This window comes from Peromyscus eremicus, chromosome 4, assembly GCF_949786415.1.
Source record: "Peromyscus eremicus chromosome 4, PerEre_H2_v1, whole genome shotgun sequence".
Taxonomy (NCBI): Eukaryota; Metazoa; Chordata; class Mammalia; order Rodentia; family Cricetidae; genus Peromyscus; species Peromyscus eremicus.
Genome location: NC_081419.1, coordinates 99,757,918 through 99,777,379, shown reverse-complemented (window position 1 = coordinate 99,777,379; position 19,462 = coordinate 99,757,918). Strand labels below are relative to the sequence as shown.

The following is a 19,462-nucleotide window of genomic DNA, read 5'->3' as shown; positions in this document are numbered from 1 at the left end:
GTGGCAGCAGCCCGAGGAGGGGTCCAGGGAAAACCCAAAACCCACTGGGAGAGGAAACCCACTGTCTGAAAATCACACACAGGGGATCATGAAGAAGAAACACGTTTGGCAGGAAATGTCTAAAAGCAGAGCTGGCTGGTGGTGAGGGGCTATCTCCAGCAGCATATTGAGCCCATGCACCTGTGGAGTTTGTTGCAGAGAGTCTACAACAGAAAAAAATCCCAAACTCGCTCAGAGGCTTAGGGGAAAAAGAGAGAAAACCTAGCAGGCAAGGTGGTGAATTCAGTGGGAACCCCTGCATGCAAAGACACAGGCAACTGACTTTTTCATGAATTCATGCCCCAAAGGTTGGATGTCAGATGTAGAGTGATCCTAATTAGTCTTGATAATAAAAACCTTGAGTCAGATATCAGGGTAAATGCTGAAAGATCAGAGAAGTAAAGGATCAGCCAAAGTCACCTCTTACTTCCGTGACTCCTCAGACAGAAAAGGGACCCTAGCTCCTGTCTCCACTCACCTTATATTTCTCTCTCCACCCAGCCATATCACTTCCTGACTCCTGTCTATACAGACCTCCAGACCTCTATAGTTAACTAATGTCTAGCTCTATCCTCTGATCTTCAGGCAAGCTTTATTTGTTAGAGCACAAACAAAATATCACCACAAGCCTGATCCTTGGCAGTGCTCAGAGTCAGCAGGTACTTTGCAGAGATGGAAAAATTGGAGACCATGAGTTCATTTACAGGACTCGCCCTTCCAGTGTGTTAACTTCCGTCCCCATTGCTTCCAAAGTCTTTCAAAACAGTTTTTGTAACAGATTCAGTTTGCTGTTGGAGATGCTGATGTGGAGGCACCGCCTATGGAAAGCCTTAAGTAGATCCATGAAAGACTGACTTTTTAATATGTTTACAAAAAGAAATCTAAAGCAAAGTGTCTGGAAAAGTTAAAGCAATGAGAAAAATGAGATCATGTAACTGCTGAAAGAAACAAGAGTGGAAGAAAGAGGGTGGCATTCAAGGGTGGTGAGAAGACAATGTGAACTCATGGGTACCAAAGCATGGCATGAAAACACATGGAGCAAGCATCTCAGACTCTAGAATCAGGCATCTTAGACTCTAGAATCAGGCATTTTAGACTCTAGAATGAGGCATTTTAGATTTGACTCTAGAATCAAGCATTTTAGACTCTAGAAGAAACTGAGAAATGTTGGGAGCACCAATCCTTAAACTGGGGTCCCAAGACTGAATTTGAGGGAGAAAGGGGGCTGAATACAGGCATTGTCTCTTTCTACAACTTGACCAGAGGTATCTTGCTCCCAGGACCACAGTTACAGCCACTTTTGCTGATGGCTTCTCCTATGGTGGAATGTACCTTAAAACTTGAAACAAAATGAACTCTTCTTTCTTTAAATTGCCTGTCACAGCAGTGAGAAAGCTATTTCTTCAAGTCTCTGTTCTTGGTTTTGAAGATAATTTTGCTTTCCATTTCAATGAGGAAGGTGGAGCAAATCTCCATGACATCTGCCCAGTCCTCACTGACTACCACCCTCTCTGAATCTCCACATCTGCCCACTCCTCATTGGCTACCATATCCTCTGCTCTCTCTTCTGTACTCAAATCAAAGGTCAGTTTTGTCCAGCACTTCACAAATGTAATTTCATTTACTTCTCCTGGGAATCTTGGGAGATCAATGCCAATGTTTTAATTTCATACTGAAAGCCAATTTCCAGTCACATTATTGGAAATAATGATTCAGCTCTGTACACTGTCCCCTTCCTGCTCAAACAGTGGCTCCACATCTCACAGCATCACCAACACCTGTGATGTTATAAGGCACAGACCCATTGTTTTTAACATGAAGGAATGTGTTTTCAAGATTCCCTGGTGTTTCTTATGCCATTTGATGTTTAAAGGACAGCCCTGTGTGCCATTATGTTCTTTCCCATGCACTTTCCACTATAAAACAGTGGCACCAATTATTTTTAAGTAAAATTGGTGCTTAGATCATGTAGTAGGACTTAGTCTTTGTTCCCAAGGAAGTATCATTAGGAAGGACGGGTCTTCCCAAGGCACCAACTAATTCAAACCCTCCATAAATCCTCTTGGTGTCTTGTGGCCTTGAAAATGGAGCTTCTGGTGGTACCCCTTCCCTGGCATGATTGATTTCATTAAGTTTGGCTTCTGTGAGTCTCTGCATTCAGGGAAGCAGCTTAGTGGTAGCCAGATCAAAAGAATTTAGGATTACCAGCCTTATAAGAGCCCATTCTTATTCTAATCATTCATTTTAACTGTTAATTTCTCATTCACTGAGAAAGAACTTGGTTTAATTAAAAGCAGAAACATTTTTCAAATTTGATCTTGGAGCATGGGCTTATTTTAAGGCATATTGTTAGTGGTGAGTATTGAGAATCCACCCATGGAAAAGAGTTTGAGAGCCTATAATTTATTTTCTAAAATAATGGAATCAAATGCCTCTTCTTTGTTCGGTGCAGAGGTCTGACTTACAGTAAACTTTCTGATGGGAAGATGATGATGAAAGGGTGGAGGACCAGCACTGCGTCACTGAGACCTCTGCTAGCCTTGTTCCCATTAGAACACAATGGCTCCAGACAAAGAGGAAATGATAGGGGTGAACCACAGCACCCTCCATTTCACATTCACATGGAGAGGATGGCACAGTAAACTCCTGAGACAGTTTTCTCCCCGGGCTTGACCCTTCCACATACACTTTACAGAAAGAAAAAAAAAAGAGAGAGAGAGATTACTCACGTAAAGTGTACATCACACTAACCTCACCAAAGTGAATATCTAATCACTTTGATTTTGTAGTTTCAAGGTTTTGAATGAACTCAAAAAAACACTTCCTCTACAGTAGAGGTAGCTGTGCTCTGCGGTTCCTGCACTCATCTCCATCATTTCTGCAGGGGGATAAGGGGGCTGGTCCATTCCTGTTGCTGTTACAAAGGACTATTCTCAGCTGGAAATATTTTGAATTCTTAGATGACAGTAAGTAAGAGACATAACTGCTTTCAACTTCCCATAAGTCACCGTGCTACCTTTTTCCTTTACAAACAGTCTCCGGGGAATGAAGTTCACGACACTTTGAAGTCATTAGACTCATTAACAGCTTATGGCTTCAGGGATAAAACCGCATCACTCAACTCATTTGTTAAGCAACTATAGTATTTAAATAAACTCATAATTCCCCACCAATTTTTTTTCCAGTCACCCTCAAGGATTTGGACTCAATGCATTATTTCCTGACATATTTCAAAAATCGTCTTACACTAGCACAACCACTCACTTTAATGTCCTTTGCTCTTCTTTTTCTTCACATTCTTAAAGACATTACCAAAGGAACCCTTTGCTACAGCCAGGGTGGTCTTCCATTCCTGGTTGAATGCCTGATCACCCTGCCTCACCCCCGTATAAACTCCACTGGTTTAATTGTTTCCATGTCTGAACCCCTGAAAGTCTAATCAAATTGTTAAGCAAAATTTCTCTAATTACTTCATCCCACAAATATCCCCTTTCTCATCTTGAAAGTTTCATGTCTGATACAACCACTCTGTTCTTTCATCTTGCATTAATTTTGTGACAAATGCTGGATTTCCCACAAGTATGACCTGTATTAGTATTATCAACCTATTCTTATAATAACTGACCACTAAAGCTTATATCCTTTTGTCCTCAGTGCACTGTGCCAGAAACAGATGAGCATGTTTTTCTATGTCTTTCTGAAATGTCAGAATTTATTGAATACATACATATGTATGTGGTTTATGTTAGGTCTCAAACCCAGGAAACATAGCTAATGGAGGTGTCTAGTAACACAGAGGTTCCCCCAGGATCCCTGAGTCCTCCTGGCTGACATGCCCCATCCCCAACCCTAGACTTCTCCAGCCCAGGGCCTGGACTTTCCCTCCCCCGGCTGCTCTTCCCCAAAGGGTAGGGCCAGGTTCAAGCAGGAGCAGTCTGGGTTCAGATAGGCAGACTGCTATTGAGCCAGTCAGTCACGTCAACAGCAGGGACTGAGCCAAATTGAAGACCCAGAGGCAGTCGGGACCTCACTGCCTGTCAGTTCTTAATGCACATATGAGGTGTCTGTTAATAGGTCTGGGGGAGGGGCCTTGCCATTGCAGTGCTAAGTATTCACCACTCTGTGGGGTCCAGGTGAGAGACCCCACATGCTCTGGCATGTCTGGTAAGTTCTTAGACCTGGTCTTCCTGATGTGATTTGAATATGCTCACGTACCCCTATAGTCTCAATAGCTGATAAGCTTATAGGGCAGAACCCTTGCTACTACCAAGAATAAGTCATCCATCAGTTGTGCCACATGAGTGGTGCAGGACAGGGGGCATCGTTTACTCATCCACTCAAAAGTCCAGTCACCCTCCAACATCAAAATGGAGTTAAAAGCTGCTTATAAAATGGAGTATCACAGGGCAGGGCACAGTCTAAAAGACCACTGTTGTAGAATATTAGTTGAAGATGTGTTATATTTGTTTATGCTGTGGAACATTTGTTTTAATGATGCAAAGATCTGTTCTTTTATGTTGCATTTGTTTAAGTCTATGAAACTGTGTTACTTTGCCTGCCTAAAACACCTGATTGGTCTAGTAAAGAGCTGAATGGCCAATAGCAAGGCAGGAGAAAGAATTGGTGGGGCTGGTAGGCAGAGAGAATAAATAGGAGGAGAAATTTAGAAAGAGAAAATCAAGGAGTGAGAGAAGGAGGAGGACTCCGGGGTCAGCCACTAGCTAAAAGCAAGCCACGGAATAAGAAGTAAAGAAAGGCATACATAGAATAAAGATAAAAGCCCAGAGGCAAAAGGTAGATGGGATAATTTAAGTTAAGAAAAGCTGGCTAGAAACAAGCCAAGCTAAGGCCAGGCATTCATAAGACTCCATGTGATTTATTTGGGAGCTGGGTGGCAAGCACCCAAAGAGCCAAAGAGCCAAAAGAGTAAAAAATTCCAACAACAGACTACTATTTCACACAATGTGGAGCATGTACGAATAGAACACAGCCTGGTTGCCACACCTTTACCTCCCATCAACTTTTTGGTCTTCTTCACATGATATACACAAAATAAATTTATAAGGAAATATATGAATAAAAAAAGAAATGGAAAAATAGCAGATTTAGGCTCAAGAAGCTACACTTATGCTTTTCCCACTCAATGGAAATAGATTAATTTGATAGATCATGCTGTATCTCAGTTGATGCAATGCCTCCTCTCCAGTGAGTTCTTTGGCACATTTGTCAAAATCAGATGACTGTAGATGGACAGACTTAGGTCTTGACATCATTCTGTTTGGGGGCCAGTACCATGCCAGCTTTGTTAGCATGGCTCTATGACATGACTTTAGATCAGCAATGGTGATGCCTCCAGTAGTAGCTTCTTTGCTCAGGAATGCTTTGGTTATCCATGGACTTTTGTGTTCCCAAATGTTTGAAGATAGTTCTTTCTTCTTATATTTCTGCAAAGAATGGCATTACAGTTTTGATGAGGGTTGCACTGAATCTGTAGCCTGCTTTCAGTAAGAACCATTTTTCACAACATTGACTCTCCCAATCTCTGAGCATCAGAGGCCTTTCCTTTTTCTGGTTTCTTCTTCAGTGTCTTTCTAGAGTATTTTGAAGTTTTCACTGTAGAAATGCTTCATTTCCTTGATTAGGTTTGAGCCCCTGGAGCAGTATGAATTCAGTCAGCAGTATGAATTTGTCAAGATGGCACTCAATCACAGCAGCCTGGTTCTGACCAGAGTTCATGTGAATTCTTTCTCCACTGCAAAACTACCATGCAGATTCTAGATGGCTCCCCCACGTGGGCTTCAAGCTTGTGGCAAATAGAAAGCTTTCCAGCAGCTAGATTTGGTGTTGTCTATCGTGATGAAATTTCCTAGGATTCTTGCTGTGGATATCGCTCTATATAAATAAAGCACTGATTGGCCAGTGACCAGGCAGGAAGTATAGGCGGGACAAGGAGAGAGGAGAATTGAGGAAGGAAAGAGAGACCGGCTGGAGCCACCGCCAAGACAAGGAAGATGTAAAGTACCAGTAAGCCATGAGCCACGTGGCAAAGTAAAGATTAATAGAAATGGGCTGAATATAAGAGTGAGAGCTAGACAATGATAGGCCTGAGCTAATGGCCAAGCAGTTTAAATAATGTAAGAGTCTGTGTGTTTATTTTATAAGTGGGCTCTGGGACTGGCGGGACTTGGCGGTGGGAGCTGGAGAAAAATTCTCCAGCTACAGATTCTCTTTGGTTTTATTTTCTCCCTGCAGAGCCAAGAGTCCTTAGTCCTGCATGGAAAGACAGAGTGGCAGTTTGTAGAGCACACTGATCCTTTTTCTAGGCTGTTGTCACAGGTAGACAAGTTTCAGAAGTTTCTGGTCTCTATTGCTGAGCTCCACTAAATGGAGTCAGCAAGTTGTACCTACATGTACTTATGCATATATGTAACAATAGCTAAAGAAGAGCTCATGAATTTGAGATGGAATGTGGAGGGGGTATGTGGGAAGAGTTGGAGGGCTGAGGGAAGAGTAGAAATGATGCAAATACAGCACTCATGTACAAAATTCTCAAAATAAAAATAAACGTTAAAAAAAGAAATTATTGTATTTTACAATGCATTTCAATTGTCTGACTCCATGGAGACTTCTTTCTTTTTTACATTTTTTTATTTTAATTTTTTTATTGATTCTTTGTGGATTTTGCATCATGCATTCCAATCCCTCTCTCATCTCCCTGTCCTTCCGTATCTGCCCTTTGCCCTTGCAACTTCCCCCCAAAATAAAAGAAAATTAAAAGAAAAAAATCTCATCATAGAAGCTATAGTGTGTCACAGTGAGTCACACAGTATGCCTTTTAGTCCATACATCTTGCAAATGTTCATTGCAATGAGTCATGGGTCTGGTTCAAGGCCTCTGGCTTCTGCTACACTGTCAATACTGGATCCTCAATGAGACAACTCTTGGATATACTGCTGATGCCCTGTGTTGTGGAGATCCTGAAGCTTTGGATCTGCAGGACCTGCCCCTTCACATGCTCCAGCAGTTCATAGATGGGGTGGATGTTGGGGTGAGCCAACTCAGCCCTGGAGCTGGACCTGGGTGGTAGCTGAGTTGTTCAGCCTGTGACCTCTCCTGCGTCCTCACCACCAGGGTGAGCTCTCTAACACTGCATTGGCTGGTGCACCCAATGCTGCAGGCAGTAAGGGGTAGAGCCAGTTCTGCTCTCATGCCCTCTGGGCCAGCTCACCCATGACCACAGCTGGTGAGGAGCAGAATCAGCTCTCCTGCTCTCATGACCCTGGGGCTGGATCTCCTGCCTGCTGCAGCTGGCAATGGGGGGGAAGGGCATCTTTCCCTCACCCCTGCCACCGTATGACAGATGAGTCGTGGGGCCAGCTCTCCCATGCTCACGCCCTCGGGGCTGGCTCACCAGCGTTCACCGACTTCCCCACTCCCCACCAATGAGGTCAGCTCTACTGTGCTGCCCAGGCAAGGTGCAGACCCCCCTCTCCCTAGTGCTACAGCTGATGAGGGGCAAGACCAGCTCTCCCTAATACTGTAGCCAGTGAGGGGTGGGGCCAACGCTGTACAGCCCTTGAATATCAATGTGGTCCCAGGTGGCAGTCCAGACCAGGGGCGTCCACATGGCCTTTGGCGGTAACATGGGTCATGGACATTGACACAGACCTCTGCTGCTGCATGGCCATGGACCCAAACGTGGCCCTCAGTGGCAGTACTGGCCAGGACTTTATCCTGGCCTCAGGTGGTTTCGCAGGCTACTCACATCAGGCTGTTCCTCTCTACCCTCACATCTCCAGATCTACCTCTCTTCATAGTGCTTAAGCTGTTTGGCTTCTCTTTTTCTCTTCCTCTCCAATCTCTCCACCCCATCCTTGCACATTGAAATGGCTCGTGCTACGGGCAGGAGGTCACGTGCTGGGGTGGGGGGAGGGAGCTCTGGGTGTCTTCAGGTGTTTCTCCAGCCCAAAGCTTCCAGAGGAAAGAAATCTCTGGCCAAAGTTAGACGGTAAAAGCGTAATTCAACATAGAGTCGTCCAGTCTCATGGTTGAACCGCCACCACAACCAACTAGAGAGACCAGCAGCTAGGCCAATGATGAGAAGTAAACACAGCAGGACATGTCCAGTCAGCTGTGGGTCTCCATTCTGCAGGTACACTCTTCTTTCTGAGCTAGCGTGGGGCTCTGGGAGTCACAGTGACTCAGACAGTGGTCTGTTTTCCCAAAGGCACAGGCCCACTAGCACTTGTGTTTGTTACTGGCTCTGTTGATGGGCAGCGTAATTCTTCTTTTCCCAAGGCACAAGAACATTTTTTTTAATCAAATCACTCGCCTTCTGTTTCTCCACCACCTATTTGCTCTCTTCTTTCTCTCCCTCCATCCACCATCTACTTACTCACTTCCTACCAAACCCAGCATCCTTGTTGTCTTGGCATCTCCCAGCATCCAGGATCTATTTCTTGATGACCCAGTCATGGTGCCAGCTGGGTACAAGTGAGTGCTGCTGTTTTGCTATTCTTCACAGCTTCCTCTCCTCAGGGTAGTCCTCTGTTGCTCCCTTCTTACCAGGCTGGAGGAGAGGTGCCAGAGTGCTCACTCTTTAGAGAGATCGAATCCCTGGCCAAGGCTACAGCTACTGAGAGCCTGGGGCATGATGCTCAGGCCACAGTGGCTGCCACCACCATCTTGATTCTTGAGACTGACTTCATAACACTTTAGCTTCTCTCTCAGCTACTCACTGTTTTATACTTATAAAACACACACACATACTCACACACACACACACACACACACACACACATACACACACGCACACACACACGCACACACACACATACACACACGCACATATACACACGCGCACATACACACACACACACAAATACTTAGAAAGATGGTTACTTGGTTTTTGGCATGTATAACTTATCTAATGAAGTTATTAGATCTAATAACTTAGTTAATGAAGATAATAATGGAGCTACAGATGTGACCCCTACTAAGAAATAAAAGAGAAGCAGCTTCTGTAGTTCCAACATAAAATAAAATGACACTTCCCTTCGGAGCCAAATGTGATACAAATAACTATTTCATTATGTCCAAATGACTTCATGTTCTTGAATTACTAAATTTAGTTGAATTGGCAATACTTGGGGATGTTAACAAAACCCCACATAGACACAGCACTCCACAGTTAACCAAGTGTGTTTATGAGCACTTGAATCCTGTGGTCTCTCTGAAAAGTTATTCACAAGTATAGATACTATGCTAACACAGCACTCAGGAAGGAGTTGGGTTTTACTTCCAGCTTTGTAAAGACCCTGGTGCTTCAGTCTACAATCTAAACCATAAGTTTCATACGGGAGAAGCAGAAAGATGTAGGTAGGAAGACAACTGTAACTCTATTGAATTCTAATATGGACACATGCTAATGAAACTCAGGTTGTGGGGGGCATATGTATTAGGATCTGGGGCAAAGTAGAAATAATTTTTAATTAGATAATAAAAATAAGAATATATTCACAAATAAGCAGACTTTCTTCAAAATACTCATCATTATCTTATTTTGCTGAAATAAAACTGCACCCGTATTTTATTCTTTATTCTATATGTCACATACATTTTGTTTAATGCCCACCTGAGTTTTCTTTCCTTCATTTTCCTGATAGCTAAATACTGGACAAAAGACTCTTCTCAAGAGCTTTGCTTTAAAGTAGATGTATCCTAAAGTAGACATATGAATGGATATAAACTAGATGTATCCTAAAGTAGATATTTGAATGGATATAAACTAGATGTATCCTATAGAAGACATATGAATGGATATAAACTAGATGTGTCCTAAAGAAGACATATGAATGGATATAAACTATATGTATCCTAAAGAAGACATATGAATGGATATAAACTAGATGTGTCCTAAAGAAGACATATGAATGGATATAAACTATATGTATCCTAAAGAAGACACATGAATGGATATAAACTAGATGTGTCCTAAAGAAGACATATGAATGGATATAAACTAGATGTGTCCTAAAGAAGACATATGAATGGATATAAACTAGATGTGTCCTATAGAAGACATATGAATGGATATAAACTGGATGTATCTTAAAGTAGACATATGAATGGATATACACTAGATGTATCCTAAAGAAGACATATGAATGGATATAAACTAGATATATCCTAAAGTAGACATATGAGTGGATATAAACTAGATATATCCTAAAGTAGACATATGAATGGATATAAAGTAGATGTATCCTAAAGTAGACATATGAATGGATATAAACTAGATGTATCCTAAAGAAGACATAGGAATGGATATAAACTAGATATATCCTAAAGTAGACATATGAGTGTATATAAAGTAGATGTATCCTAAAGTAGACATATGAATGGATATAAACTAGATGTATCCTAAAGTAGACATATGAATGGATATAAAGTAGATGTATCCTAAAGAAGACATAGGAACAGTGACCTGCTGTCTTTTCTGTTTCAACCATTTATTCGATTGCTGTGTTAATACAAATGAGCTACTTGATCTTGCTTTAGTGTCCCAAGATCTATAAGTTATTTGCATTCCAAAAAGGTTATTAAAATAAAAACTGGGCAATAACACAGAGAATAATCACATACAAAAAAATTGCCTGTGCACATATAGTAAGGCTGGCATATTCTTTCACAGGTGGAATTTCCAAAAAAAAATGTAAAAAAAAAAAAATTGAAGACACAAACTGTCTTCAAATGTATCAAATGCAGTTTTTGTAACTTTTCAATTAATCTCCACAAGTTTTCAGAGATCCTGCAAACAACAAATACATGAAAACCATAATTAAGACTTTTTTCCCCTAAAATAAACCAATGGGCTAGAGAAAGGTGGGAAAGGGGGAAGACTATCAAGACATATTTATTAATAATACTGTATGTCAATCATATCTAAAGTTTTTAAATTTTATAAGCTTTTTGCAACTTTTCTTTGTTTTTGTTTTTTGTTTCTTTGGGACAGGCTTTCTCTGTGTAGCAGCCCTGGCTGTCCTGGAACTCACTATGTAGACCAGGCTGGGCTCAAACTCATAGAGATCTGCCTGCTTCTGCCTCCCAATTACTGAGATTAAAGGCATGAACCACCATGACCAGCTAACTATTTTTATTCTTTTAATTTCTTTACTCATGTCTTCATTTATCTCTTATCAATATCCCTAGTTTAGTTCTTTGCATGGTGTTGATATATTACTTTCTATTAACAGTAGTTCTCAAACCACGGTCTGCATGGCAAGCTCTCATTGGAGGGTAGTGGGCTTAAAGCCAAGCTTCCTTTGTTCTCAGTGCTCACTCTTTCAGTGAAAACCAGAAACTGTGATCACACAGACCTGTATTAAGTTAAAGAAACACTCAAAATTGTCATCTCAGCACACATGAAGCCGAGGCCAGAGAACCTTAGCCTGTGCTGCGTAGCTTGCATGAAAACAAACAAAAAAATAGCAAATTTAATTTTTTCCTATGATTTCTTACCTCTGTTGCCCATTCTAATTCCAAGCTACTTTAGATCTGCTCCTGATTTCCAGTGTCAGTTCATGGCTACCAGATGCTCTGATAGCATCAAATGCTTACCTGCCTCTGGCATATCAGGCCAATGTCTAGTATTTCCTATTGTGTAATGTCAAAGTTTATCCAAAAAACTTTTCTCCACTCTTGTTACTTAGCTTGTAGAGTGATTTCGTGAGACTGGCATAATACAAATTGCTGAATTGAACATACTTTAAAACCCAGCGTAATAGAATCATAAGTAGAATATTCATCTCTTCCACTGCGGCAGCTCTAACAAGCCTCTCATCAGTCTCAACCTTGTTTCTGTCTCTGAGCATACTTAGGGACACTGCCCAAAGGCAAAAGCAGGCCACTGTGCCTCTTTGTGAAGGAGGAAGAAACAAGTTTTCAAAGTCTTTGTTTGTTTGTTTCAGCTATAGACTTCAACGTGGCGAACATTTTAAAGAACCCGAAAGCACACACAGTGTCTATACACAAGGATGAGTCGTCAGTGTCCAGAGCACCCACAAAGGTATGCCACACGGCAACTGTAAGAACTTTCTTTGTTCAGTTGGCAGTGTCATTAAAATCGACTGGCTTCACACAGTAACTCTGGCCAGCACATTCTCAACATATATTTTAGAAAAAATTTAATGATCAGATCTTTATTTGGAGACATTAATCTTAAATTTAAATGTTATTTTCTTCTAACAACACCACCATCTCTAGTGAAATTTTTTAACAAAAAGCATATCGTTTTGTAGCACAAATACTAATTGGTCTTATTATAAGAACCCAGAGCCAGATACCAGAGTAAATGCTGAACAATCAGAGGAAACAAGCCACATTCACTTCTCACCTCACCAATTCCTCAGCCGAAAGGGGAAGACCCTGTCTCCATGAGTCCTCAGACTGAATTCCCCTGAGTCTTCAGCCAAAAGGGACTGAATTCCTGTCTCCTCCAAACTTATATGCCTTTCTCCACCCAGCCATATCATTTCTTGTCTCAACCTTCCTAGTGCTGGGATTAAAGGCGTGTGTGCTTCCCAAATACTGGGAGCAAAGGCATAAGATCCCAAGTGCTGTGATTAAAGGTGTGTGCCACCACTGCCTGGCTATTTCTCTTTTAAACTGGATTAAGCTTGCGTGTTCCAGGGTGGCTTTGAACTTACAGGGATCCAGACAGATCTCTGCCTCCCAAGTGCTAGGATTAAAGGTGTGTGCTACCACTGCCTGGCCTCTATGTTTAATCTAGTGGCCGGCTCTGTCCTATGATCTTTAGGCAAATTTTATTTGTTAGAGTACAAACAAAACAGCACCACAGCATTTATCTTTTCTATATGACAGTTCTTTGCAGTGGCTTCTCCTTGGGTTGACATACCTTCTAGTGCACCCACATGGCTGTTAGGGTTGCTGTGACAACTCAAAGGGATTATTAAAATCCCCACCCGTACCTGCCCAGTAGAGATTTCTTCCCAGAGTCAGGGGAAACGCTACAAGCGGCCCGGATCTATGCTGAGGGTTATCAAATGAATCTATGCACACTGAGCTCTTTCAGTCCATTCACTTTATTCTTCTATGCCAATCCTTTCTACACAGCTTCTTTTTCGCTCTCATACTTAGCTCCTTTCTTGCCTGATTCTCTGTCCCTTCTTCTGCTGTTCTATCATTGTCCTATATCTTAGTTCTTTTCTCTCTCATTGCCCTACGTTAGTTCTCTCTCTCTCTCTTCATTTGTCCCCTAGTCTCTGAAATTTCCAGTTTATGTACCCATGCAATCAGCAATTCTCTGGCCAAAGCAAGGTCACCAGGCTTGAATTCTATCAGGGTCATAAAAGCAGATAAGCATTTACACCAGGCAGTGACTGTCAGGCTTTCTTTACGACTCAAGGATGAACTCATAAAGGGAAAAGGTCAAATGAGAGGGAGAAGGACCTAGAATCAATTAGGGAAAATCCAAGAAGGGTAAAGGGGGGATCCATATGTAACACTGCATTCCTAAGTGTGGTTAGATAATAAGCTGATTAGTAAACCAAGGTGAAAGTAAAAGGAGTTAAGATTTTGTTAGTTTGAAGTTAGCTTGGGTAGCACTTTCTTTTTTTTTTTTAAGATTGTATTTATTTATTACGTATACAGTGTTCTGCCTGCATGTATGCCTACAGGCCAGAAGAGGGCACCAGATCTCATTATAGATGGTTGTGAACCACCATGTGGTTGCTGGGAATTGAACTGAGGACCTTTGGAAGAACAGTCAGTGCTCTTAACCTCTGAGCCATCTCTCCAGCCCCTTTCTTTCTTATCTGCTGGCAGGGGAAGTGTTCTGGGTTGCTAGGCAACCTGTGTCACAGCATGATGCACCTGGTTTGTAGAAGCCCTTTTGCTCTGAGTTAATGCTAAAGGGGGAAATCTTTAGAAGTGAGGATAACATTTGGGCTGTGGGAAACAGGAGGAATTAAGCTTAATTTGCACAAGAGACAAAGCTTTGAACCTAGCATCCGCCTGGTCTTGGCAGTTGTCTCAGTGAAAATATATACCTTGTCTCAGGAACTAGCAGATAGTCTGAATGCTTATCTATCTGCAGTCTGTCCTTGGATGTTTGAGAAGTACCTCAGATAAAATACTTTTGTCCAGAGATGGCCCTGGCCAGATGTTTGCTAATGAAGACAATTACAGAAAGGCAGACTTCTGAGTCTAATGCTAAAAGGGAAAATAAAGGCCTGAAAAAGGGGGTCTTGACTGTGTGACTGCTGTCAACACAGTTGTGGGATGTTATCCAAATACCCCAATAGTATAGGGAAATTGTGCCCAATGAACGATCAACCACACTGGTAGAAGTTCTTAGGAGAAGAATCAGATGGGAAAGCTACAATAGCACACAAGAGATTCACTGCAGGATACAGCTAATATATTCAGAAGCCAATATCACCAATGCTCCTTGAGTCTTGGCTTCATCCTCTGGACGACCCTTGGCTCTTCCAGGTATTAGCTCTGCTAGTGTCAGCTGAATTCCTACTTCATATTTCTGTGGCTCGAAGCAAGGGATGTTGGTGGTGGTTGCCCTCTCTTCACTTCTTAGGTGTGGCCCTGGAGGAACTGACGTGGTGGATGCTGTTTTCTCAAATGCCACAGCTTAGGTCCTCTGTGGGGTTTGGTTGGTTTTTTTTGTTTGTTTGTTTGTTTGTTTTTTTTTTTTTTTGGTTTTTCGAGACAGGGTTTCTCTGTGTAGCTTTGCACCTCTCCTGGAACTCACTTGGTAGCCCAGGCTGGCCTCGAACTCACAGAGATCCGCCTGGCTCTGCCTCCCGAGTGCTGGGATTAAAGGCATGCGCCACCACTGCCCGGCTGGTTGGTTGTTTTTTTAAGGGAATAAGAGATAGTTTATTCTGGAGCCATTTTGAGTGACTGTGGCCTGGGAACACAGATTTAGGTTACCCCAAACTCCATGTTCTATTGTGAAAACAGTTTCATGAAATGTTATAGTTTTACAGAACAAAGAAAGTCTTGAATCAAGGCAAGTTTAAAATGCACTGATGGGTCCATCAGAGAATGGTTACAGCAAGATGGATGAACATTTTCTAGAGGCCCAAAAGTGCTATCTGATGGCATTCTTAGCTTTGGTTTTGATGGATGCTAGTGGCCTGCTAAGTTAGTAGATTCTGAAAAGATTTTATCTGTTAGTCACAATATGTGTTCTGACATGGAATTAGGCAAGATATGGCTGTTCTGAGGACTAAAGCTAGCCTGAAATAATGTACCTAAGATAATTACCCCACCTCAATCCTAACATTCCAATCTCCACAGCACTGAAGTTCCAATCAGTCAGGCAGTCTCTGCAGACACAGCTTCTTTGAAGAAGTTTTCATTCTCAGTTCTCCCTGTTGGACAAGCATCACACTTTGCACATGCAGGGGTCTCCTGCTATTTATTAAATATTATAAGGTCCCTTGTGCCTAGGATCTGCTATAGATGAGGCTGAGTAATGGGCAGGACAGCAGTCTTCAGGAGAGAAGAATAGCTGGTAAATGCCATCAAGAAAGACACTCAGATTTCTAGCAGAAGTCCTCCAGGTCCTTTAAGGTGCCTCACAGGGAGAGATGTAATAGACTCAACACTGTGTTGCTTTAGAAAAGATTAGATAAGGTCATTGGCTTAAACTTCTAAATTTGATCTTTAATTTATATACTAGTCAGGTTTTTAATCTGTTACAGTCTTTCATGTCAAAATTTTAATTTATCTTATTGGGTATGACCATTATTCAAGAGTGGAAATTGTGCCCATATCAAATTGATTTTCTTAATTTCAGTATTCCTGTATTTCCTGGTCTTTAATAATCTAATCTAATGAAATCTCTTTCTACCTTAAATATTTAGTAAGTTTTTAGGTTACAAATTGAAATCTGTGGGAGTTTATCTGAACAGATGATGTTGTCATGGCATTTTTTATGGCCATATTGCCAGACTAAAAAACTGAAGAAAGGTCATGGAAACTCAGTTCTACTCTTCAACAGATACTGAGACAGGCGAATTTGTAAAGGCTAAGCAACCTTTCTCAGAGTCCACCAGAGAAATACAGTTAGAAGTAAGGCAGTTTTCTGTGCCATTGGCTCTGTCCCATTGCATATCTTTGGCTGCCACTTGAAAAGGTCAAGCAGTAGATTAAATGGTTTATTAGCAAGAGTTTATTACAGTTGCAGAAGCCTAAGACCTCCAGCCTACCAATTGGGCTTGTTGTGCTTGGATCTGGAATGTCCCTAAAGTGTCCCTATGCTGAAGGCTTGTTCTCCAACTGGGGGTGTTGTTGGAGGTTGGGGGGAAATAGTAAGTGGTGGGAGATGAAGTAGGTCTCTGGGGGTGTAACTTTGAAGGGTGTTCTCTCTCTCTCTCTCTCTCTCTCTCTCTCTCTCCCTCCCTCCCTCCCACCCTCTCTCTCCTTCCTCCCTCTCTTTTCTTCCTTTTCTTCAGACCAAATAAAATCTCAGCCTTGATGTTGAACAAAAGGCCAGAAAGGAAAGCATAGTATTAAGCAAAATGAGTCAAACTTGGAAAGACAAATGTTGCCCATTTTCTTCCATATGTGGAATCTAGGTTTAAACATAAATGTGTATTTATATACCTATATAGGGGGCTATAAGGGAAGAAGGAGGGTGTGTAAAAGAAGGAAACAGGGGATAACAAGAAGAATTAATGAAGCAAGAAGAAAGAAAAAAATCCAACTTTCATGTGGAATCGTGTGTGTGTGTGTGTGTGTGTGTGAGAGAGAGAGAGAGAGAGAGAGAGAGAGAGAGAGAGAGAGAACAGCAGAAGAGGGACTATTGGGGTGCAACTCGGGGAGAGTCAGGAGACTATGACAGTGAAGAGTGAATATAAGCAAGATACAATGATGCATTTGTCATAATGAAACCAGTTACCTCATGACAGCTAATATATTAATAATAGATGATAAGGGATGGGTGGGTGGATGGATGGATGGATGGATGGACAAAATTAGAAAAACAGCATCCATAAAGAACATTCTTAAACACTCTAGCCTAAGAACCTTGTAAGTCCTGTACATTAAGAAGGGGCTGCAGAGACGGCTCAGTGGTTAAGAGTGCTCACGGCTCTTGCAGAGAAGCTGGGTTCAGCTTTCAGCACTCACATGGCGGCTCACAACCATCTAGAACTCCAGTTCAGGGGTCTAACACTGTCTTCTGGCCTCTGCTGGCACTGCACACCTTTAACAAGCATACATAGTACAGGCAAAACACTCACAGACATGAAAATAATGTTTTTTTAAAGGATGCTTTATAAAATTTCCTTTTATGTATTTCTATGCACCCAGGGGGAATTTTCTTCATACTTATAGTGTAAGTCTATTTACAGTTCTTCAAGAAGAGAAAAGTGGTGACTACCTTGTGCTTTCTTCTTCCTCCTACAGTCCCACTACAGGAGCTTGGGTCCAGAGTTTCACCAAGTTCTCTTTGATTTTGGAGGTCAGAGCCCGCTAATTTTGTACTATCTTAAAATGCACCAATCAGGTGGTATTTCCATCACTCATAAACAAACGGGAAGTAAACTCACCAAGATACTCCATGACCCATATCCTTCCTAAAAGCTTGGCTTCAAGGCAATCAGTTTCTAAGACACTGGAAACTGTCTATTTTCTGTCCCAACTTTTAAATGTGTTTTGACTGGCACTTTATGTAGTGTTTACTTAGGCTTTGTTTACTTCTGCAGCATGTTTGACTTAACTCTTTTAGCATCAAGGCTATGATCTACTATGTAAGCAAAGCAAAGAGAACATGAAGCCTGACCACCACCACCCCCAACATGGTTGTACTGAGTCCCTTCCCCAAAGTCTGTCTTGCCACCTTGTTGTTCCATGCTGGTTAAAGCATTTGTCATAATTGTTGGTCATTGGCTTCTGACTCCCCAAAGGGAATCTCACGTATGCTTTACTTGTGGACACTTTGTACACTTGAAAAATACCCATCATGGTTCAGGAGTCACTATCAACACAGAGGAACTCTGACTGGGTCTAGTGCAGACTTCCCTCTGTGTATAGGAAGGAATACTAAGATTTTTCTTCATGATATCTATTTCTGTCTTTGAAAATAAAAGGTTACACTTTACAAATCCTTGATAGACAGATAGCCCGACTGAACTCTGGCCTCCATCTGTACTCTCCTGTGGAAGGCTAACAGTAGATTGTTGTGCTCATGTGGTTTGCTAAATAGCACAACACATCATTGTTTGTTTGTTTTTTCATGTAGTAAGGAAATTTATAAATTCTGTCACCTATTTAAATTAAATTAATATTCATTAATGGAGCAGTAGCTTAGCAATACTCCTTAAAAGAAACCATGGGGTAGTGATAATATTTATAATGCAACATAAATATAACTATATCTTATAAATGTATAATAAGTTTTCAAAAACAAGAAAGTGGCAGAATCATGCTCCATGCCTTCATTACCCAAGTCCAGGGTTCAAGCTGTTTCTTGCAGATGACTTAACAAACCTTGGCAGAAAACCTATTACATTCTGGGTAATGTGTTGTGTACTAGGGATATGGCCACAGCCCACCTTCAGAAACCTGTTACGTTCTGGGTAATGTGTTGTGTACTAGGGATATGGCCACAGCTCACCTTCAGAAGCCTATTACGTTCTGGGTAATGTGTTGTGTACTAGGGATATGGCCACAGCTCACCTTCAGAAGCCTATTACGTTCTGGGTAATGTGTTGTGTACTGGGGATATGGCCACAGCCCACCTTCAGAAACCTATTACGTTCTGGGTAATGTGTTGTGTACTGGGGATATGGCCACAGCCCACCTTCAGAAGCCTATTACGTTCTGGGTAATGTGTTGTGTACTAGGGATATGGCCACAGCCCACCTTCAGAAGTCCATGCTGTCCTTTTCACCAGGACCACCGAAGAGGCAGCCTCTTTGTAACCACCTCACATGCCTCCTTTAATACTTTCTGTTATTACTCACTCTGTCCTCACTGTTGCGAAACTTTGCAACACTGCTGCTCACTGGTCTCTACGGTGGCATGGTCAGATCCCACGAAGCGGGCTCCCTATGCACAGAAATAACAGCATCCACAGAACGTGGGTATTTTTCCCATGACCTGAAGCATCAGGATCACATCTGACACACAGATGAAGCACAGAATGTTGAACCAGGGGACCTTGATCAGAGCACCTTATCCTGAGAGAAGAGGGAAAGGGGGTCTCCAGGTTGCCTTTCTCCATGAAACTAGCACTTCGGGGATGTTTACTGCTTCTCCATGATTGTGTGCATCATTGTCTACATGATCCAGTCTCAATGACCTGAGAAAATGTCACCAGAAGAGTGAGACCAAGAGAAAGGGGCACAGAATGGAGCAAAGAGACATCAAGGAGCAT

The 19,462-nt window shown here is 41.9% G+C and overlaps 1 protein-coding gene across 2 annotated transcripts in view; it reads left to right on the top strand.

Moving 5' to 3' along the window:
• Nucleotides 1-19,462, top strand: part of Fam227b (family with sequence similarity 227 member B) — a 172,430-nt gene that overhangs the window by 142,472 nt on the left and 10,496 nt on the right. The window contains exons 12-13 of one of the 2 annotated variants that reach the window (XM_059261309.1): nucleotides 12,009-12,106; nucleotides 17,491-17,652. In XM_059261309.1, the coding sequence (XP_059117292.1) occupies nucleotides 12,009-12,106; nucleotides 17,491-17,652 (260 nt within the window). The remainder of the gene's footprint in view (nucleotides 1-12,008; nucleotides 12,107-17,490; nucleotides 17,653-19,462) is intronic. The other variant, XR_009378886.1, reaches the window with a different exon arrangement.